Raw genomic sequence first — 23848 nt, 5'->3', positions numbered from 1 at the left:
AAACAATGGTACAAATGAACTAATTTACAAAACAGAAATAGAGTCACAGATGCAGAAAACAAACTTATGGTTTGGTTACCAAGGGGGAAAGGGGGGAGGGATAAATTGGGACATTGGGATTGACATATACACACTACTATATATAAAATAGATAACTAATAAGAACCTACTGTATAGCACAGGCAACTCTACTCAGTACTCTGTAATGACTTATATGGGAAAAGAATCTAAAAAAGAGTGGATATACGTATAACTGATTCACTTTGCTGTACAGCAGAAACTAACACAACATTGTAAATCAACAATACTCTAATAAAAATTTTTTTAAAAAAGAAAAAGAATGCTAAATGCCAAGCAGTGAAAAGTTACAACCTCTCAATAGGTTTTAGGAAACAAAAAGGGAATCCTTTTCTCATTGGAATGCAACTTAGAGAAAGGCATAATTACCACACATTTAAAAAGTTTATTAAAGCCTGGACTCCCTCAATTAATTATTTGCAGTCTTAGGACGAAAATCAATTAATGCAGATAACAAAAACATATATCTTATCAATAGCATAATTCAAATTTATAATGGATTTATTAACACAAGAAGTTTCAATTTAGTTGTTTGCAAATGCTGTTCATCAATTTTTCTACAGAACGGAACACCTTTATGAGAAGATAGATTATTTCTATAATGTGTACAACCTACCATAACTGTGAAATTTAAAAATCACATATAGATTTCATGAAAATTCTTATATATGCTGTTAGACATGTACATGTGTATGGTAACACTTACTAAAATTTACCATCAGTCCACCTTCCATATAAGTAACTAATCTTTACTACAAAAAGTATTCTTTTCTATAATGAAACAAACGATAGTAAGTTGCTCAACTATTTGATAGGGGTAGGTTTCTTTTACCAACTGATCTTTTACGGAATTATATATTCTACATTATAATGACCACTTGATAAAGAACAGATTTTTATACAAATATGAAACATCACATATTTTTGGGCCTTTATTTATTTTTATTCTTTTTTTATTTTTCAGAATTTTCTATAGTGAATATGGCTTATATAATACAAAAATGTTTTTCAAATACTATATACAGACACAAAAGTTTACAATCACTTTTTTTTACTACCCCTATTTATTTGTTTATATATTGAGGTATAACTGATTTACAATATTATATTAGTTTCAGGTGTACAATGTAGTAATTCAAAATTTTTTATTGATCATACTTCATTTAAAGTGATTATAAAATATTGGCTATATTCCCTTTGCTTATTATTATTATCCTTGTAGCTTATTTATTCTATACATAGTAGTTTGTACCTCTTAAGCCCCTAACCCCATCTTGCCCTTGTCACCCCTTCCCCCACTGGTAACTACTAGTTTGTTCTCTGTATCTGTGAGTCTGTTTCTATTCTACTTATTCATTTGTTTTATTGTTTAGATTCCACATATAAGTGATAATATACAGTATTTGTCTTTCTCCTATATGACACTACATATTAAGGTTTTCATCAGCTTTATTAAAGAAATCTTCTCAGCTTTTAATTTTTTTTTGCTCTCCCTCCCCCCCCCCCAATAAATCCTCTACTAACTTGGTTTCTCTTCAGTACAGCTCTTCTATATCTCTTGAGCCTTTTTAATATGACAGAATTACTTATTAGAAATGTAATGATCTTAAAGACATATTCAAGTTAACGGAAAAATTTTCAAAGGTGAACAAAGCATTTTTCAAATTTTAATCTGTCACTTCTTTACGTAATAAATGAAAATATCTCAGTTAAGTAAAAGATGCTCCTTCCTCATTAAGCCTGCTATTCAGATTAGATAAAATGGGAAAAAAGGACAACCACTGGAGTATCAATAGTTCCAACAGCTTAATAAAAAACCCTTTTTCAGACCTCTTCATTCTGGTGTCAGAGAAAATCCCATAAATACAAGTTTAATATAGTAAATATAAAACCCCCAACTTTAACATATACAGAACATTTTATAAGACTTTGGACTTGCAGTATGCTGAGTGACACCATGTATTAACATTCTTAAGAAAGAGTTCCAAAACTATGCAAGAATAATCATTGGACAGCTGCTTAATGATCTGTTTTCCAGGAATGTGGAATAATTAATAATGATTACACTTTATACTATGGGGACAACAGATGTATTCTAACACGCTTCCCACATCCTATTTTAATATCTGGCAACTTGAGATATTCATTCTCCTTTACTACCTAACCTAGAAAGTTAGAGTAACACTGTATAGTTGACCTCCGTGATCCAACAGAAACCTATCTTTTAAGGGGAGGCACAGCTGGGGGGGCTTGCTTCTCTCAGCAATCTTGGCATCTACAACATTGAGGATGTATTCTAATTAATTCAAGGCACAAGTGACCAGTTTGTACTTACACGGTGAATCTATGGTGATTTTATAATATTTTATAACTACTGACAACTAAATCACTAGAATTCCAACTCTGCAAAAGAGCAAAATTTCAAATTCCAAATATTATTTTGCATTTCTATGTCTAGAATACTAGTGGTACTGGAGACACGGAATATAATGATAAATGAAAATTTTTAATTTTAGTATTAGAAATTTTACTATTAGAAATTACTTATATATCTCCTTTTGTTTAATGTTTTAACAGTGTTAATAAACTCCAAGAGTGGTATATTAACCCTATTATAATTCTCTATGGTCCCACTTCTGGTAAAGATAATAAGCAATAAAATGACACAGAACTAAGACAGCATAATTTACTTTATTATGAACAAGCAACCACTTAGTTAACCACTAGATATTTGACAACTGATAATAAGGGCTTAAATTTAATGTGTTTACCTTAACTCTTGATGATTTCCTAGATCCTTCACGAAAGGCCTGAAATAACACGGAATTCTGAGTTAGTTTTTTAAAAACTGGATATAATTAATATTTAAAAATGAGTTCACTCAAGCTTTTTATTGAAGTCGCATAAATAACACAAAATATGGTAATAATCAATACAGTCAGAACTAGGGGAATGTTGAAGTAAAGTCTTCTACTAGAACACTGTACTACTATTAAAAATAAATACAGACTATGTAATAACATGAAAATATGTATAAGATACAATGCTAAGAAAATTTCTAAATTTTCTGTGTGCTCAATATTACAATCATGGAAAAATATTTGATAAAAGTTGGAAGGTATTAAAAATATTGCAGTAGTTTTAAGTCATGAGCCAAGTTTTGGGGTGGGTTAAAATAATTTTGTTATTACTTTAATTTCTAAGTCAACTAGAGAGTAATACTTGAGCACTTACTAGTAGGGACTCAAATTATAAGCACTATGGTGAAAAGAACTGTACTTACTCAGTAAATATTGAATGGGAGCTCTCTAATCTGCCAAGTCCTAACGTGTTATCTAAGACTTACTTCACCACTCCACTCCCCAAAGTGTACACTCTTATTTCGAGAGACTTACGAACACTAAACCTAGAGTAAGCAATATAGTTCCTAATTTATTTAAGTTCCAAATTTGTGTGCAGACTATACGTTGGAAGACAGCAAGTTTTATTAAAAAGAGGAGGAGGAGGAGGAGAAGCAGCAGCAGAAGCAAAGAACCTTCACGTAAAACACAGAAAAAGAGCTAGGACTATGGAGAATAGATATGTTCAGACAGGTGGACAACTGAAAGAAATACAATTCTGGTACTAAAGAAATATGAAAGATGGCACGCAATAGGAAGAAATATGTCACACTCAAAGAAAAACTAATATACCGCACTTGTTACCTACTGAAAATAGTTATGACGTAAGACTGGCTAAAAAAAATGTAAAAGTAGGTCATGAAAGCCTTATTTAAAAAGTCACATTTTAAGATTCTGACTTAAATACCGTATGTTCTTCACTATGATGGAGGAATCCATGAAATACCTCTGAGCAAAGAAGGGATAATAAAAACGATATTCACAGAAAATGTCAGAACCAAATGCAGAATGGACTAAAGTAGAAAGAGGATAAAGTTGGAGAAATTAAAGAAGATATTACTGTACTAGAGGTAATAAGGGCGTAGACTGGGTTTATAGAAGCAAAAAGGAAGAAAAATAACAATATACTGAAGAGACATTCCCAAGGAAAAATCAATAGTGCTTTTTTTTTTTTTTTTTTTTGCGGTACGCGGGCCTCTCACTGCTGTGGCCTCTCCCGTTGCGGAGCACAGGCTCCGGACTCGCAGGCTCAGCGGCCATGGCTCACGGGCCCAGCCGCTCCGCGGCATGTGGGATCTTCCCAGACCGGGGCACGAACCCGTGTCCCCTGCATCGGCAGGCGGACTCTCAACCACTGTGCCACCAGGGAAGCCCAATAGTGCTTTTGACAATAACTCTGAATGTCAAAGACTAAAGATGACTTAAAGATTTTTAAACCTAGATAATGGCTGTGCTGCTGAAACAAAAGAAGAATTTGAAGTATGATGAAAGAAGATGCAAGTTTGATTTACAGAGGAAACACTGAAAGAAAAATAGAACATTCATAAGTAAGTAATATGTGCTGACCATAGTTTTATGAAAAACTTAATATCAAGTTTGAAAAATTCTTTTCAAGTAAAATTAGAAAATTTAAAAAATTAAAAAAAAAAATTAAAATCCTAATATATGGGTCACAATACACAATCCATGTCATTAACAGTGTTAACGCTTCATGCCAAAGCCCTAAAGTGCTAAAACACCAACCAACAATACCTTAATAGGGTTTTATGAGTATTTTTTAAATGTCATCTGTCCAGAATGTCTATTGTTAACTCCATTCACATTTTTAACAGTTAGCCATAACAACAGGCTGAATAAAAAGCGAAATTAGATATATCCTTCTGCTATATATTTTTAACTATATATTGCCCCCAAATAATAGTAAAAACTTAACAGTAAAGCAAACTAAATCTTTTACGCCCAGTTCCTGGATTTTTTTTTCTAACCCTTATCAAGTATTACTAACTTAACAAGAGAGAAAAAATTCTTTTTAAATATACAACAATATTCTGAAACAAATAAAATGTGCTCCAAGACAGAATTGATTCATTTTAAATAGCCAAAAGTCATTCCAGCCAGAGAAAATGCAAAATCTGTTTTATTAAAAAAGTAGATTTGTTAATCTAGATGACCTAAAAATAGAACTACACAAGGATAACGTTTCCAAGTAACTTTTATACAGTAAACAGAGAAGGCATAATTTGAAAGCAGTAGATGAAAAAATTAGGTCAATACCTAAACACGAGTTCCTAAATTGTAAAAAGCACTTAATAGACAATCACTTTCTCTGTATAAGTTACAATCTGAGATGAGGAAAATAACAATGAAATAAAGCAAAATGTGCTTAAGTGCTGTAATAATAGGTTCAAGTGCCATGATGAAATGCAAAGAAAGATCATCATAGCAAATTTCATCGAAAAAAGTACTGCTTTAGATGGGCCTCAAAGTAGAGTAGGAGTTTAAAAGATAAAGATGGAGAAGAGAATATTCTGAACAATGAAGGGAACAGCTTAAGTAAAGATAACATATCAGAAATCAGAGGGAGAATTTGGTAATAGTTGTCCAGACTGAATAAAATACAGGAGAAGAATAGCAAAATTAGAGACACATATGTGAAGACTGCCAGAATCAAGACTTATTTTAAACAGGGAGGTGAAATTAGAAAATGAAAAAGATATTTAAAAGTACATGCTGCCGGACTTCCCTGGTGGCGCAGTGGTTGAGAGTCCGCCTGCCGATGCAGGGGACACAGGTTCGTGCCCCGGTCTGGGAAGATCCCACATGCCGCAGAGCGGCTGGGCCCGTGAGCCATGGCCGCTGAGCCTGCGCGTCCGGAGCCTGTGCTCCGCAATGGGAGAGGCCACAACAGTGAGAGGCCCTCGTACCGCAAAAAAAACAAAAACAAAAACAAAACAAAACAAAGAATCCGACTGCCAATGCACTGGGGACACCGGTTTGAGCCCTGGTCTGGGAAGATCCCACACGCCGCGGAGCAACTAAGCCTGTGTGCCACAACTACTGAGCCCGCGCACCTAGAGCCCGTGCTCCACAACAAGAGAAGCCACCACAGTGAGAAGCCTGTGCACCGCAATGAAGAGTAGCCCCGCTCACCTCAACTAGAGAAAGCCTGTGCGCAGCAACCAAGACCCAACGCAGCCCCCAAAATTAATTAAATGTAAAAAAAAAAAAAAAAAAAAATGCTGCCTATTAAATAACCAAATAATATCATGAAGAATTACTCAAAAAAAATGATTTTATACCTACGTATAATTTCACTCTTTAATAAATATATAGTCATTATTGAAAGTACCTTTTACCTTACATGACAAAAAACTTCATTAGCAATTATAACAAATTTATTAAAAAGTGGCTTATAAATAGTTTTCTGCCATCATATCCTGGTGATATATATATATTTTTTTTGCAGTACGCGGGCCTCTCACTGTTGTGGCCTCTCCCGTTGCGGAGCACAAGCTCCGGACGCGCAGGCTCAGCGGCCACGGCTCACGGGCCCAGCTGCTCCGTGGCATGTGGGATCTTCCCGGACCGGGGCATGAACCCGTGTCCCCTGCATCGGCAGGCAGACTCCCAACCACTGCGCCACCAGGGAAGCCCCTCCTGGTGATATTTTAATACAAAAATTTAAGTGAGAAAAATCTAGATCATAAGAAATTCAACAAATGTGGAGCCTTATTAAAATGATTAAATATGATTCAGAGACAAACAGCTATAAACAACCATTCACAATCATTATATGCTCCTCTACCTCTTTATAAGTTATTAAAAATTTAGAACTGTTATTTCTGTTTTCTAAACCAACAACCCACTAAATCTTATTTTAGCTTTTGCATTTCTATGACTAGTCTCATCAGAGTGATGATTTAAAGCAGTTTGCAAACATTTTTCTCTACTCCATTTCAATCTTTAAAACACATTAAAAATTTTAAATGAGTTTGAGTAAGCTTAGATGCTGCTACCTTCTCTAGCTACTATCCATTACTTCTACCACTTCCTATCTATTCATCTTCAAAATAGGAAAAACTTACTTTTTTACATTTTGAAATGTTTTGTTCTTTCTCCCCACTTTTTTTCCTTCTTTTATCATTAACCTTGGAAACTCTTGAAGCAGTTAAAGTAATCGATGTCGGGGTATGCTGAAATGCAGTATATAATTCCACAGGAACCTCATCACCACTCTCAGTTGCACTGGTATCACCATCTTCAAAGGCAAAATAAAAATTATTGCACAAGTAATACTTCTACTTCAAACAATAAAACAGCATTCCACATGACAAACTATTATTCCCCCACCTTTCTGAAGAATAAACATTTTTTTTCACTTCCTCACTCAGTAAGACACATTTAAATGCAAACTGCAAATATATTTCTGATATGTTAAACTAGAAAGGATACAAAATCTGACAACACACTCAGGTGATGTGACTGTGGGAAACAGACACTTACAAACATAGCCAGTGGAAATTCAGAATTCTCTATGAAGGGGAATTTAGCTATATCTAGCAGAATTCTATATACACTTACCCTCTTCACCCAGCAACCCCATTTCTAGGGATCTATCCACAGATAAAATGGGAAAAGTACAAAAAAACCCTTATCCAAGAGGGTTTCATGACGTTACTATCTATAATAACAGCCCAAATGTCCATCACACAGTTCAATAAACTATGGTTATTCACAAATAGTTGTACTGGTGGCAACATGTTTTATAAGCCAAAGTGAAAGTTTAGCATATGTTACAACTTCAAATCCTGTTCCTAAAAATGAAATAAACACTATTGCACATGATCAACTAACGGATCACCATCTTTCAAAAGAGCAAACATATTTTACATCTTTAAACCAATAGGTTACCTATGTGCAAGAAAATATGGATGATTTTTATTTATTTTCCATATTTCCTAAAATAAATACATTACTGTTCTATAAAATCTGTAAAAAAAAAGTATTTAAAACCTCCACTTGAGATTGTAAATTATATATACAATCAACGTTCATTAGCAAGCAGTTTACGTCTGACTAAAAAACATGCAGGCCTCTTATTCTCTCAATCATACTAAAGTTAATTTAGTATAGATCCTTTTCACCCACCTGACATATTTTCCCTTTTCCGGCGTTGTAGTAGCACCGCCCTCTCTTTATCCAAACTCCTATATTAAAATATTAACATGATTATTTATAAACTTTCATAAATTTAGATATAAAGCAGATCTGTTTTAAATGTGATAAACTTGATAATTTCTCTAATGTTCTTATTGAAAAATGTACAGTATAAAATATATGTACATCACTTGCCTTACAGTTTAGATTTGATCTAGCATAATTAGCAGTAGATGCCAGTTAAGTGACTCTGTTGTGTTAAGAAAATAATTTTTTACTTTGGAAACTAGTACTTTTTTTTTTCCAAACTGAACAAACCAAAAAGTCTGGGGGGACATGTTAGCGTCATTATTGCATTATTACTATTTGCCTAATTTCCAATTTTGAAATAATAAACACTGAACATTTAACAATTAAGCAAAATATTTCATTAACCTCCCCCAGCCTCCGCTCATGAAGTACATCATCCATAGTAACTGTTTACTTGCCCCGCTCTCTGCCCCCAAAGCGTTTTCACTGTCTAAACTTATTAGTCTAAATGTCAAATAACTAGATATAGTTCTTACATGGGAGCTGAGATGGGAGAATAAGAGCTTTAGACTGAAATACCTACTACTCAGTAATAAGACTTGCCTTAATATCTAGTAGGACATAAAACTATCCTAGCATCACTGATAATTCTAGTTATCACAGAACAATAAGCAGATATCACTCAAGTGACTGTCCTCCCTAATGGTCAGTTTTTAAGCAAGCTTTACTGAAAATCAGCAGATATTTACCCCATGATTAAAAAAAAAGATTTTAACATGTTAAAAAAACCCCAACTATCTGTAAAAAGGCTAGTAACTATTATAAAGTGAAACAAAATCAAAGAAAAACCTCACTCATACAAGGATATGTCCACTCTCACCACTCTTATTCAACATAGTTTTAGAAGTCCTAGCCACGGCAATCAGAGAAGAAAATGAAAAGAAATCCAAACTGGAAAAGAAGAAGTAAAAAGGTCACTGTTTGCAGATGACATGATACTATACATAGAAAATCCTAAAGATGCCATCAGAAAACTACTAGAGCTCATCAATGAATCTGGTAAAGTTTCAGGATACAAAATTAATGCACAGAAATCTCTTGCATTCCTATACACTAACAACGCAAGATCAGAAAGAGAAATTAAGGAAACACTCCCATTTACTGCAATGAAAAGAATAAAATACCTAGGAATAAACCTACCTAAGGAGGCAAAAGACCTGTACTCAGAAAACTATAAAGAACTCATTGAAGAAATCAAAGATGACACAAACAGATGGGAGAAATATACCATGTTCTTGGATTGGAAGAATCAATATTGTGAAAATGACTATACTACCCAAAGCAACCTACAGATTCAATACAATTCCTATCAAATTACCAATGGCATTCTTCACAAAATTAGAAAAAATTTTACAATTTGTATGGAAACACAAAAGCCCCTGAATACCCAAAGCAATCTTGAGAAAGAAAAATGGAGCTGGAGGAATTAGACTCCCTGACTTCAAACTATACTACAAAGCTACAGTAATCAAGACAGCATGGTACTAGCACAAAAACAGACATACAGATCAATGGAACAGGAGAGAAAGCCCAGAGATAAACCTATGCACCTATGGTCACCTAATCTATGACAAAGGAAGCAAGAATATACAATGGAGATAAGACAGCCTCTTCAATAAGTGGTGCTGGGAAAACTGGACAGCTACATGTAAAAGAATGAAATTAGAACACTCCCTAACACCATACACAAAAATAAACTCAAAATGGATTAAAGACCTAAATGTAAGACCGGACACTATAAAACTTTCAGAGGAAAACATAGGAAAAACACTCATTGACATAAACCACAGCAAGATCTTTTTTGACCCACCTCCTACAGTAATGAAGATAAAAACAGAAGTAAACAAATGGGACCTAATGAAACTTAAAAGCTTTTGCACAGCAAAGGAAACCATAAACAAACCAAAAAGACAACCCTCAGAATAGGAGAAAATATTTGCAAACAAAGCAACCAACAGGGGATTAATCTCCAAAATATACAAACAGCTCATGGAGCTTAATATTAAAAAAAATTTTTTAAAAACTAACAACCCGATCAAAAAATGGGTGGACGACCTAAATAGACATCTCTGCAAAGAAGACATACAGATGGCCAAGAGGCACATGAAAAGATGCTCAACATCACTAATTATTAGAGAAATGCAAATCAAAACTACAATGAGGTATCACCTCTCACCACTCAGAATGGCCATCATCAAAAAATCTACAAACAGGGCTTCCCTGGTGGTGCAGTGGTTGAGAGTCTGCCTGCCGATGTAGGGGACACAGGTTTGTGCCCCGGTCTGGGAAGATCCTACATGCTGCGGAGTGGCTAGGCCTGTGAGCCATGGCCGCTGAGCCTGCACGTCCAGAGCCTGTGCTCCGCAATGGGAGAGGCCACAACAGTGAGAGGCCCGCGTACCGCAAAAAAAAAAAAAATCTACAAACAATAAATGCTGGAGAGGGTGTGGAAAAAAGCGAACCCTCTTGCACTGTTGGTGGGAATGTAAACTGATACAGCCACTATGGAGAACAGTATGGAGGTTCCTTGAAAAACTAAAAATACAACTATCATATGACCCAGCAATCCCACTATTGGTCACATACCCTGAGAAAACCATAATTCAAAAGAACACATGTACCCCAGTGTTCACTGCAACACTATTTACAATAGCTAGGATATGGAAACAACCTAAATGTCTAACAATAGATGAATGGATAAAGAAGATATGGTACATATATACAATGGAATATTACTGAGCCATAGAAAGGAACGAAATTGGGTCATTTGTAGAGATGTGGATGGACCTAGAGTCTGTCATACAGAGAAAAGTAAGTCAGAAAAACAAATATCGTACATTAATGCATATACATGGAATCTAGAAAAATGGTAGAGATGAACCTACTTCCAGGGCAGGAATAGAGATGCAAACGTAGAGAATGGACATGTGGACACGGCGAGGTGCGGGGGGGAAGGGGAGGGTGGGATGAACTGGGAGATTAGGATTGACATATATACATTACCATGCGTAAAACAGATAGCCAGTGGGAACCTGCTATAAAGCACAGGAAGCTCGGCTCGATGCTCTGTGGTGATCTAGATGGGTGGGATGGGGGGGTGCGGTGGGAGGGAGGTCCAAGAGGGAGGGGATATACGTATACATATAGCTGATTCACTTTACTGTACAGCGGAAACTAACACATTGTAAGGCAGTTATACTCCAATAAAAAAGAAAAAAAGGAAAAACCTCACTCATAATAAACAAATGAAAAGTATCAATAAAACACTGAGATTACCATCTCTCATCTAGTTAAACCAGCAAAACTCCAACTCCATCAAAAACTCTACTGTGAGGCTGGGGAAAATAGGCATGCTTATCCATGACTGGTGGGAATTCAAAACTGGACAGTTGCTACTGGAGGGGAATTTGGCAATATCTGACAAAATTTGATATATACATTTACCCTTTTACTGAACAATCCCACTTCCACTTGCAATTACACAAGACTGGAAACAACTCAAATGTCCACTCAAAGGGATGACTAAACTACAGTACATGAAAAAGATGGAGCACCTTGAAGCTACAGAAAGAAATGAGTCAATCTCTATATTACTACTATGAAGTGATCTTCAGGATATATTTTTAAGACAAAAAACTAATGTGGCAAAAACTCTACTATGCTACTGCTTATCTAAGTAAGGAGGAGAATACAAATATATATATATATGTGCATATCTGTTTCTAATATAACAAACAATGGAAGGAATAATCAATTTTTAAAAAACTGTTACTTCCAAAGTGGAAGGAACAGGGGTCATAAATGTTAGACTTATTTGAATGTACCTTGTCTTAAATATTTGACTTTAGAATGATGTGACTACTTCTTACATAATTAAACAAGCATATAATTATAAAAATAAAGTACAAAAAGCAATCCTTAAAAATAAAATTGCTATATTACTCATCCATTTCTGGTAGGAATGAAAAAATGATACAACTACTCTGCAAAATAATTTGACAATTTCTTATAAAACTGAACATGCAACTACCTACCATATGACCAAGCAATTGCACTCTTAGGCATTTATCCCAGAGAAAACAAAACTTAGGTTTACACCAAAACCTGTACACAAATGTTCAGAGCAACTTTATTTGTAATAGCCAAAAAGTGGAAATGACCCAAATGTCCTTCAGTAGGTGAGTGGTTAAACAAACTCTGGTACATATATACCACATAACACTACTTAAAAATAGAAAAAAGTGAGATACTGATATATGCCACAAATTAGCTGGCTTTCCAGGGAATTATGCTCAGTAAAAAAAAATGCCAATCCCAAGGGCTTCCCTGGTGGCACAGTGGTTGAGAGTCCGCCTGCCGATGCCAGGGACACGGGTTCATGCCCTGGTCTGGGAAGATCCCACATGCCGCGGAGCGGCTGGGCCCGTGAGCCAGGGCCGCTGAGCCTGGGCATCCGGAGCTTGTGCTCCGCAACGGGAGAGGCCACAACAGTGAGAGGCCCGCGTACCGCAAAAAAAAAAAAAAAAAAAAAAAAAAAAAGCCAATTCCAAAAGGTCACATACTGTGTGATTCCATTTATGTAACATTCTTAAAATGACAGAATTACTGAAATGGAGTACAGATTTAGTGGTTGCCAAAGGTCAGGGATGGGAGGGGTAAGAGGTGGGAGGTAGGTACGGCTAGGAAAGGCAACATAGGAATCTTTGTGATTGACATGTTTTGTAGCTTGACTATACCAATGTCAATATTCTGGCTGTGATATTGTATTAACAGTTTTGCAAGATGTTACCACTGGGAGAAACTGAATAAAGGATACGCAGGATCTCTGTATTATTTCACAAATGCATGCAAACCCACATTACTTCAAAAGTTTAATTTTTAAAAAATCAAAAATAAAACTAGGGCTTCCCTGGTGGTGCAGACGTTAAGAATCCCCCTGCCAATGCCGGGGGACATGGGTTCGAGTCCTGGTCCCAGAAGATCCTACATGCTGTGGAGCAACTAAGCTTGTATGCCACAACTACTGAGCCTGCGTTCTAGAGTCTCTGAGCCACAACTACTGAGCCCGCGTGCTGCAACTACTGAAGCCCGTGCGCCCTAGAGCCCATGCTCCTCAAGAGACGCCACCGCAATGAGAAGGCCACGCAACGCAACGAAGAGTAGCCCCTGCTCGCCACAACTTGAGAAAGCCCACACGCAGCAACAAAGACCCAATGCAGCCAAAAATAAGTAAATAAAATAAATTTATTAAAAAAATAAAATAAAAAAATAAAACTAATAACCTAACCCAGAAGTGTGTACCCAGTTGGTGTTATAACCACACAATAAAATTCTTTCAAGAGACTTTAAACACAAAAAATTAACTATACATCCCTGTAGAAAATATCTTACAGGAAAAAAAAGTTCTGAAGTGTGTTACATAATCATATTGTTACAGGTGCTATTGTTGGTACTCTTACTCTGAGACTGTTACATTCTTCTATGGGATTAAGCAGTTGAGCAAATTACATGATACTCTAATTACACTACTGTATATGTTGTTGAGAACTAGGATAAAGAGAGACACAGATGGAATACAGAAACAGTTAAATGAAAACCTTGTACAGTTGACCTCTGAACAACGTGAGGGCTGGGGTGCCGAAATGCAGAGTGTGTAGTTCTGTAGTATTAACTATTGAAAAAATTCCATGCATAAGTGGACATGCACAGTTCAAACCTATGTTGTTCAAAGGTCAACTGTATTCCTAAATTTAAATTGCAATTATCTGTATAAACTCATGTATTTTATCTTAAAAATAAACAAACAGACAAAACTTCTAGTAGACTAGGTTCATCTACTAAAAAGACCTAGCAACGTTGAGTAGTTCCAGAGGAAGGAGCATTACTAGCTCTCAGATTCTGGTCTTGAAAACCAATTCTGAGCGTGGGGCACAGAAGTATGAGATAAGCCCGAGACATCTTGTCGTATTAGATTGCACAAAGCTAGCAAGTACTACTAGGGTATTGTCAAAAGGACCACAAAGCCAACTCAAAGTGGTTCCCATTAACCAAAAATGGGACAAAATTTCAACATAAATAAGGATAATAGAGGGACTTCCCTGGAGGCACAGTGGTTAAGAATCTGCCTGCCAATGCAGGGGACACGGGTTCGATCCCTGGTCTGGGAAGATCCCACATGCCATAGAGCAACTAAGCCCATGAGCCACAACTACTGAGCCTGAAATCTAGAGCCCGCGAGCCACAACTACTGAGCCCGTGTGCTGCAACTACTGAGTCCATGCACAGCAACTACTGAAGCCCATGTGCTCTAGGGCCCGCATGCTGCAACTACTAAGCCCGTGTGCTGCAACTACTGAAGCCCGTGTGCCTAGAGCCCATGCACTGCAACAAGAGAAGCCACTGCAATGAGAAGCCCGCACACTATAACAAAGAGTAGGCCCCGCTCGCCGCAACTAGAGAAAGCCTGCACACAGCAATGAAGACCCAACACAGCCAAAAAAAAAAAAAAAAAAAAAAAGATAATAGGGACTCCCCTGGTGGTACAGTGGATAAGACTCCACGCTCCCAATGCAGGGGTCCCAGGTTCGATCCCTGGTCAGGAAACTAGGTCCCACATGCATGCTGCAACTAAGAGTTTGCATGCCACAACTAAGGAGCTGACAAGCCACAACTAAGGAGCTGGTGAGCTGCAACTAACAAGCCCGTGAGCCACAACTAAGCAGCCCACATGCCACAACTAATGAGTCCACGTGCCGCAACTAAGGAGCCCGCCTGCCGTAACTAAGACCCTATGCAACCAAATAAATAAATATTTAAAAAGAAAGGAATAACTGCAACAGACTGATATCCAATATGTTTAAATCCCTGACTTCATAATGACACTTAGAATTCTTTTCACTATTCTAAAAACTGATAAAGGCTACAAATCAACAAGCATTTATCCTGCCTTTCCTCAGTGAAATATACCTTAAGAGAACTGAACAGTTAATATGGGGAAGTTTTCTACAGAAATAGTCCAGCTAATAAGTGATAAGCAATAGAATTAACATGTCACTAATTTGCAACCCCTAATAAATTAATGGATCTTAAAAATAACCATCAGTGGGTCCCATTCATATATTATAAGATGTGTCACCTGATAGAGCACAGTGTATGAAAGTCTAACCCCCCCCCAAAAAAAAGGGACCTAAATCTAATCACACACCTATTTACAGAAATATCTATAGAGAGAAATCTGTTAAACCATGATAATGCAATTGGCAAACTCACCAGGATAAATAGACAATTCAGTCCCTTAAAGAAACACACTGCAAAGGAGACTGGGGTTGGTTGGGTAAGGGGTGTAGCTTTAGATTACTAGAGACTTAAAAGAGATGTATAGCAACCAATCAATACTTTAAGAATGGCTGGATGTAATAGATTTTGTTGCATGTATCAATATAATAATCGTTTTGTGGTTATAGATTTTTGTTAAAAAATTCTTTTATAGATACATACTGAAATACACATACACAAATACATACATACTGAAATACATAAGGATACATATGAATGAAATAATATATTTGGGATTTGCATTAAAACAATATGTGAAGGAGAAAAAGACACAGCAATGTAAATGAAAAAAGATTATTGACAATTGTTGAAGCTGGGTGGTGGAAACATGCAGGTTCATTACACTATTACTTTTATATAGGTTTGAAATGTCCATTAAAAAAGATTTTTTTTGAAAAGCACAAAAAAGAAATGGGAAGAAAACACATTACTGCCAACAAGCAGAATGACAGTAAAAGCCCTGCAAAATTCTGTAACTAACGAAATGTCCTTCTAGTAACTTTATAACATAATTTGCAGTCCACTGAAAAAAAGATGTCATCACTTAAAAAAGGCACTATTATTTCATGCATCATTAAAAACCCTAGAAAATAAACCATGACATGCTATCAATGGAAAGATTCTTCTTGATTTTAGAGATGTCAGAATGGAAAAAGAAAAAAACCCAAAAAACAAAACAAACCATAAAAAGGAAACTTCTTCCATCTTAGATTCGATGAAATACAGTATCCATTAATTGTTTAATCTAGAATTCATACATAAATTTCTAATAACTAAAGATTACCTCAGTAAAATGACTGGCAATTTTACTGTATGTACAACTTACCTAGGCTGACAACGTTCACAAAGATATGTATCAGGAATATGCTGCCTGTCAATCCCCATGCAGTCAATATGTTGCCAAACACTTTAAAAAGGAAAAAAAAAGAAAAGCAGAACATATAAAATATTATTAAAATCATCCTTAAATTAAGATTTGATATTCCATTTAACTATCAGTTAATAAGTGTCTACTTTGAGTTTAGCAGTGTAAAAGGTAATACGATGAATTCATAGAAATAAGTCCTCGGGAAGATAAAACTTTGAGATGCAAAAATAAGAGGACAAATATAGGATATTATATATATGATATAAATTTCTAAAGCAAATATAATTTTACAATGTAAAAGGTATACATTACAAATATAATTAGAAATCACAAACTGGAGATGTCCACAATGCTTTGAATTAATGGGAAAAGAATCCTGAAGAATAACAGAGACTTGAAGAGAACCTCACTTGGGAAATTAGGAAGAAGAGACCTCATTATAGCAACATTTTCTCAAGTAGACAGATACTGGGAGCAACAGCCAGAAGGCAGTTAATATATCTGAAGAATAATGTTCATTTTGAGAAACAGAGGGGGATAAAACTGAATTAGTAAAATGCAGTCAGATTACATACAACCTGGAATGTCAGGATTTGCAGAGCATTCCTCTAATTGGCAACAGGTAACAACTAGAGGTTGCTTTGATGGTATACAGTGTTAATTCAAAGAAGTTAAGAAACTGGAGGCATAAAAATCAACTAAGAGGCTTTTCCAACATTCCAGATCTCAGTTAAAGAACAATGGAAAGAACTAGAATGATGGCAGAGAAGATGAAGTTAAAGAATCCAACAGTCATTTCATGAAGATAGAGACTAAACCTATTATGAACTCTATTTTTAATGTGATACATGGACCAACTTGAGGCAAATTTCTCAATGCTATTATTTTGCATTTTATTGCCAAGACTTTAATTGGTCTAAAGTTGATATATATGCCTGTTTCTAAAAATAGTCTTAATTATTCCTTATATAATAATGAGCTACTTTTAATATATAGCTACTGAGTTAACTGCTATGATCTTGCTCTTTACTTCTTAACTGAGTATGTTGGGACGAGAACTGGTAAATGTGAAAGGTAATGGACTATGTATCAAAGATGTAGGGGAAAAAGTTCAAAAGAAAAGCAGAACACCTGACATGGAGAGTCAGAATAACAAATTAGGTTAAATCTGGGGGCTAAGTAATAATGTCATGCAGACCACAGAAGAAATAAAACTAGAAAATGAATAAATAATCAGAGCTCTAGATGTCAAACTTGAAAGAGATGAGTATGGGCAGTAGGTACATGAAAATATATAGAGGCAATGAAAACAAGAATAGAGGAAAAAAGATTAAGCCTTGTAGTATACTACAGGTTAAGCAGTAGAAAAGTAGAATAACAAAAAATAAATTCATAACAAATAGAGCAGTTGCTAAAAAGCAAATACCTTGAATAATCCAAAATACGTGAACTGGTCCCTCAAGAATTTGTAGATAGGTATAAGTCCTAAGGACTATTTCACTCTTTTCTAATAGATATAATTCTATATTATATATAGATCATTGTAATTAATCAAAACAAAAACACTTTAGATTATGCATTAAAATAAAAATATTGTCCAATGGTATGTAGTTTATCACATAAGACAAAATCAGCAATGAGAAAGCTATTTTATATGATTGGTTAAAATATGAATTCAGATTTGCTAATAAGTAGCTAATTAAAAAATAATGAGGAAAACAAGTTATCAGAGAAGTTATTTTCTTAGTTTTTAAATTCACCTCCTGAATAAGCTCACTGAGGTGACTGCTTATGGTAATAGTATGTACCATAAGTTTATTTTTAAATTTTAAAAAGCATCACAATGTATTTTTATTATGAAAATTAACTCAAAGCATTAATATAACAACTTCCCATAAAAATAACATCAATGGGCTTCCCTGGTGGCGCAATGGTTGAGAGTCCACCTGCCGATGCAGGGGACGCGGGTTCATGCCCTGGTCCGGGAAGATCCCACATGCCGCGAAGCGGCTGGGCCCGTGAGCCATGGCCGCTGAGCCTACGTGTCCGGAGCCTGTGCTCCGCAACGGGAGAGGCCACAACAGTGAGAGGCCCGCGTACCGCAGAAAAACAAACAAACAAACAAACAAAAAACCCCATCAAATTTCACATTCCACTTAAGACTAATCTTCCCCCTTTTTGGAAAAGGTAAATCAACTTTTTCATATATAACCTAACTGCCTGTTTATATCAATAACATCCCACTCCTAATCACCTAACTTAATAGATGGGAACAAGATTACAAATAATGCAAAGTAATTTCTATGTGGCTCAACAATGCATTTTTACACTCACATTCAAATATGGGTACTATTTCAAATAAAATGATGAAGCTATGCCTTAAGACCAGATCCAGGACATTCTGTAAACTATCAAACTTTCTTATCCTCTACAGTACATTGCTTAAATACTCTCTGCTTCCCAGCCTATGCAGGGGATGGACTCAGTAACTTTCAGGTTGAAATCCTACTGTTCCCTCTCCATCCTCCCCAACTCCCTCCCACCAGGGGAAAAAAAAAAAGAAAGAAAACAAAACCCCTTTCTCTCCCAATCACACCTTCTCTAGGGGAGGAGGCCTTTCTTGGTGGTTGAACCAGGGTTGGGGGAGGGGAGACTGTGGTTCTGGTTCAAGGAGACTCCAGAGTGCTGCAAGGTTCAAGTCAAAAGGAGGTGAGAGAGTCAGGTCAAACAAACATCAATCAAAATGTATAATTCCCCCAAACTGGAAAATCACAGTTGACTATACAGCACAAATAATTCCAAAGGAAATACACAGGACTCAATTCTCCTCTCATTTCTGTCTTGTCTACTTTATGTAGTTGTATTACTACCAAATGAGTAAAAAGAGAGATGTGATTCTATATGAATAAAGTTCAGAACTGACTGCCTATTACTCAATTAACAACGAGGATTTCTAAGAAAAACTCTAGGATAGCTTTTTTCCCATAGGGGCATTTCCTAGGAGCAAAATAGAGTGCACTGACAGTTGCAAAAGTATCACTTAAAAAATGCATTTATCAATTCCTTCAAAAGTCACTTTATTTTTTCCAACATTAACAATCACAAAGGTTAGCAGCATTCTAGAAAAATAAGCTAATGGCATGAAACATTTTACCTGCATTTGTCACAACAGATCATGTATCCATCATCATGTGTAAAACCACATATGCACCTGGTTACATCAGTACCATAACTTCCATCCTCAGATGTGCTGATTGTAGTAGCACTGGAAGTTTCATCAAAATTAGGAGTGGTAAATATGCCTACTTCATTTTTGCTAATAAGAACTGATGGAGGAGGGGAAGCCGGAGGTGTTGGAGGAGGACGAGCACCATAATTATGGTCCTGGGTAATTAATCACAAATACATCACAATGTAATTTCAATAAAAATATAAACTAAGCAACTTAAATAAAATTCAATCCTTAAATATTTGAGAGAGATGAAATTGGCCTACTTCTTCCTTAATACCTTTAAAATAATGACTTGGTGAAACCAGATATAGAAACTTGGTCACCTTCACAATGCAAGATGTGAGAATAGTGGTTAAAAAAAAAAACAACTCAGGAAACTGGAGGCTAAAGAATAACAAAAACAATTACAAAAGACGTATTATCACTATAAAGTATACAATAGGGATTTTTAAAGTTTTGGCAACATTGAATAGACAAGCTTAGACAAGCTTTCATTTTCTCAGCTATGAAATGGGGATGAAAACTATACCTATCTTATTAGGTTGTACCTATCTTATTAGGTTGTTTTTGAAGATGAAATTAGATAATATACGCAAAAATGCTTAGCACAGAGCCTGACATATAAGTGCTAAATAAATGGTAACTATATAATTACTATATAATTTAGAATCAACAGTAGATAGTACAATTCTATCTACAGTCTTTTTATACAGAAGGTAAAGAATTATAATACTAAACTATTAATAGCATAAAAAAGCAAAATAATAATAATATAAAAACTTCTAGGGAATTCCTCTTATAGAATTTTAATCCCTTGAATAAATATAATTAGACCAATGAAAAAACTAAACTACAAATTACATACCTAATTGTTTAGATAGTATAAAACAAGTCTGCTTTTAAAATATTCAGTTTTAGGCACAATACCACACACATCAACTTTCAACCTCTAGATATATAAAATATATAGAGATTTATATACAGATATAAAACATACTCTTCCAGAGAAACGTGTGACACTTACCGCATAGGGCAGACCAATGTAACTGTGTGAATGATGCGAGCTGCTGGTATATAACTGGTGGGGATAACTGTTGGATTTCTCAACTACCACAGGGCTAGCTTCTACAGATTCTGGTCTGGAGGGAAAAAAGTTGCATCAAAGAGGATTGCATTGATTTTTTTCCTTTCAATCTATTTAAAATTATAAGCACTTATTTTATTGGCTATCAAATAAAATGTCTTTAAAATGTCTAAAACAAAGACACCCTGTGGACATGATGTATCCTATTTAGAATCTGCATCATTAAAACAAACTTTTAATTAAGTACAATAAATGTCCCCCCTTCAAGTTCAGATATAGTTTTCCTATCATTAAAAAAAATTAGTAGAGATTAAACATTACTTAATATACTCAGTGGCACTGGGGACACTATGCACAGGATGGAGAAAAGTGGTAGAAATAATTTAAACAAGACTAAGGACATACTGAATCCATATGGACCCCAATTTGAATGTGAAGTATACATTTCAATGTCAAAGCTTCATGTATGTGTTAGTGTGTCAAGATATAACAAAGCCTTGGAAATATCAGAAAACCTAAGGAACAGGAAACCTCACAATGAACCAAGGTTTGCTTATGAAAAAAATGTAACTAGCAGTCTATGGTAGTGTAAGATCAGCAGTTCTGGCCTGATAATGGCCAAATGATGATGACCTGACCAACCACTGATACAACTGAGAGTAACAACTCACCCGCTGTGGTGGACTTATAAATTCCCTGGCCTAGCATTTTACATTCATCACTTTCCCAAATTCTTCACTTATATCAATCCTCCTGAGCCCTAGCCTGATAATTCCTATTGATCAATGTGGTAGTGAACCTACTTGAGGGCAATTCACACTGAAATTAATTTCTCCCTTGCACACACACAACATGACTCATTTCTGTGCCTTTATTCTTACCAACGCCATCCTTTGAGATGATTTTTTCATAACCCTTATGCTACCTCTTATTCAAAACCTTCCCTTAGAATTTAGTACTACTTGCACTCTTCATGGTTTAAGGCTTCTTAATGCAGTTACAATCTAATTGGTCAAATTTCTACTGTCAATTACTTCCTGATATACTGCCCCCCTCCACTTATCCCCTGCACAAAGTCTCAGTTTTGCTCTAAGTGACTGCTGCTTGGGATCCAGTGTGCTAAAATCAGTAGAGAGAGGAGGCACAAACTGAGGTCAAGTGGTTCTGAAGGAGATTACAAAAGAAGAGTCTCCAAAATGTTCTGAATATTTAGAAAACCAGTACTCACCTATTATCTATGCTGTTACGTTAAAATTTTACTTGCTTAATCTTTTAAAAAAATGTGTTTCTTAATTCCAAACTTAACACATGCTCATTGTACAAACTTTAAAACAGAAGTACGTAAGAAAGTGAAAAGATCATGTCTTCATCCAAACCTGATACACCCACGTTAAGATGCCTCTAAATTTGTCTATCCATAAATACATCTAACAGTTGTTTTTAAAAAAAAAATGAGAATGTACAATATGTACTCACAATTTGCTTTTTCAATCTTTCACTGTCAACACATACCTACCTTATTTTTGGTAATAACAGATTATTTCATTATATGAATGTACCATAGTTTATTTAACAAATTCCCTTTTGGTAGATGTTTAAATTGTTTCTGTTTTTCAGTGTTAAAGGTATCACTAAAATTGTACACCCTTCTATACACTGTTTTCTGCTTACTTGGCAGTATTTCTACAACATGGATTCCTGGAGGCAGAAATGCTGAACAAAAGGGTAAATGCACATAAAATCAATACATACTGCCAAACCACCTTTGACTACAATATTGATTCCTTTAGAATTCTTTTAAAAATACATAGAGGGGGGCTTCCCTGGTGGCTCAGTGGTTGAGAGTCCGCCTGCCGATGCAGGGGACCCGGGTTCGTGCCCTGGTCCGGGAAGATCCCACATGCTGCAGAGCGGCTGGGCCCGTGAGCCATGGCCACTAAGCCTGCGCGTCCGGAGCTTGTGCTCCGCAACGGGAGAGGCCACAGCAGTGAGAGGCCCGCGTACCGCAAAATAAATAAATAAATAAATAAATAAATAAAATAAATACATAGAGGGAAGAAATGGGGTTTTAGCAATTCCTGACCTATTATTAAAGCAAGATTGTAGGAATTGTGGCCATTACAGAAAGATTCACTCTTAGGGATTTAGAGTGTGGCAAGAAATTTGTATTTTGGAGTAGATAATGGTTGGGAATTAAAAAAATAAGACTTTCAGTGAATACAGATAAATTCAAGCATGTAAACAAGCCACAAATCCTTTGCATAACCTCATGATTCAAATTAAAGCTATATAGCACTATTCACAATAGCCAAGACACGGAAACAACCTAAATGTCCATCAACAGATGAACAAATAAGATGTGGTACATATATACAATGGAATACTACTCAGCCATAAAAAAAGAATGAAATAATGCCATTTGCAGCAACTTGGATACAACTAGAGATTATCATACTAAGTGAAGTCAGAAAGAGAAAGACAAATACCATATGATATCACTTATATGTGGAATCTAAAATATTGCACAAATGAACCTATCTACAAAACAGAAACAGACTCACAGACATAGAGAACAGACTTGTGGTTGCCAAGGGGGAGGGGAGAGGGAGAGGGATGGACTGAAAGTTTGGGGTTAGTAGATGAAAACTATTACATTTAGAATGGATAAACAACATGGTCCTAATGCATAGGACACGGACTATATATCCAATCTCCTAGGATAAACCATAATGGAAAAGAATATAAAAAAGAATGTATATATGTGTATAACTGAGTCACTTTGCTGTACAGCAGAAATTAGCACAACACTGTAAATCAACTATACTTTAATATTAAAAAATAAAAAATTAAAGTTGTAAATACTAACAAGTTGGCAATGCAAGAAGGCAGAAATACTTCATCAAGATCCTCACTTCTAATGCTACTACTTAATAAAAGTAATTTTAAAAAGAAGGTAACAATTGTTAAAAAAAAAATGGGTTGACATATTTTAAGGATTTTTCCAAACTGTAAGATAGTATTAAAAAGAAAAACAGGGCTTCCCTGGTGGCGCAGTGGTTGGGATTCCGCCTGCCGACGCAGGGGACGCGGGTTCGTGCCCCGGT

General features: G+C 35.7%; 1 protein-coding gene across 3 annotated transcripts in view; it reads right to left on the bottom strand.

Moving 5' to 3' along the window:
• The window catches only part of KMT2E (lysine methyltransferase 2E (inactive)), a 99027-nt gene that overhangs the window by 30748 nt on the left and 44431 nt on the right, over positions 1–23848 (bottom strand). For all 3 annotated transcript variants that reach the window (XM_060157247.1, XM_060157249.1, XM_060157248.1), the window contains 6 exons: positions 20685–20799; positions 19583–19812; positions 16387–16467; positions 8127–8185; positions 7064–7236; positions 2850–2888 (listed from right to left, as the gene is read on the bottom strand). In XM_060157247.1, the coding sequence (XP_060013230.1) occupies positions 2850–2888; positions 7064–7236; positions 8127–8185; positions 16387–16467; positions 19583–19812; positions 20685–20799 (697 nt within the window). The remainder of the gene's footprint in view (positions 1–2849; positions 2889–7063; positions 7237–8126; positions 8186–16386; positions 16468–19582; positions 19813–20684; positions 20800–23848) is intronic.

Source organism: Lagenorhynchus albirostris, chromosome 8, assembly GCF_949774975.1.
Source record: "Lagenorhynchus albirostris chromosome 8, mLagAlb1.1, whole genome shotgun sequence".
Taxonomy (NCBI): Eukaryota; Metazoa; Chordata; class Mammalia; order Artiodactyla; family Delphinidae; genus Lagenorhynchus; species Lagenorhynchus albirostris.
Note: the sequence above shows the minus strand (reverse complement) of the source record. Positions and strands in the feature narration are given on the sequence as shown.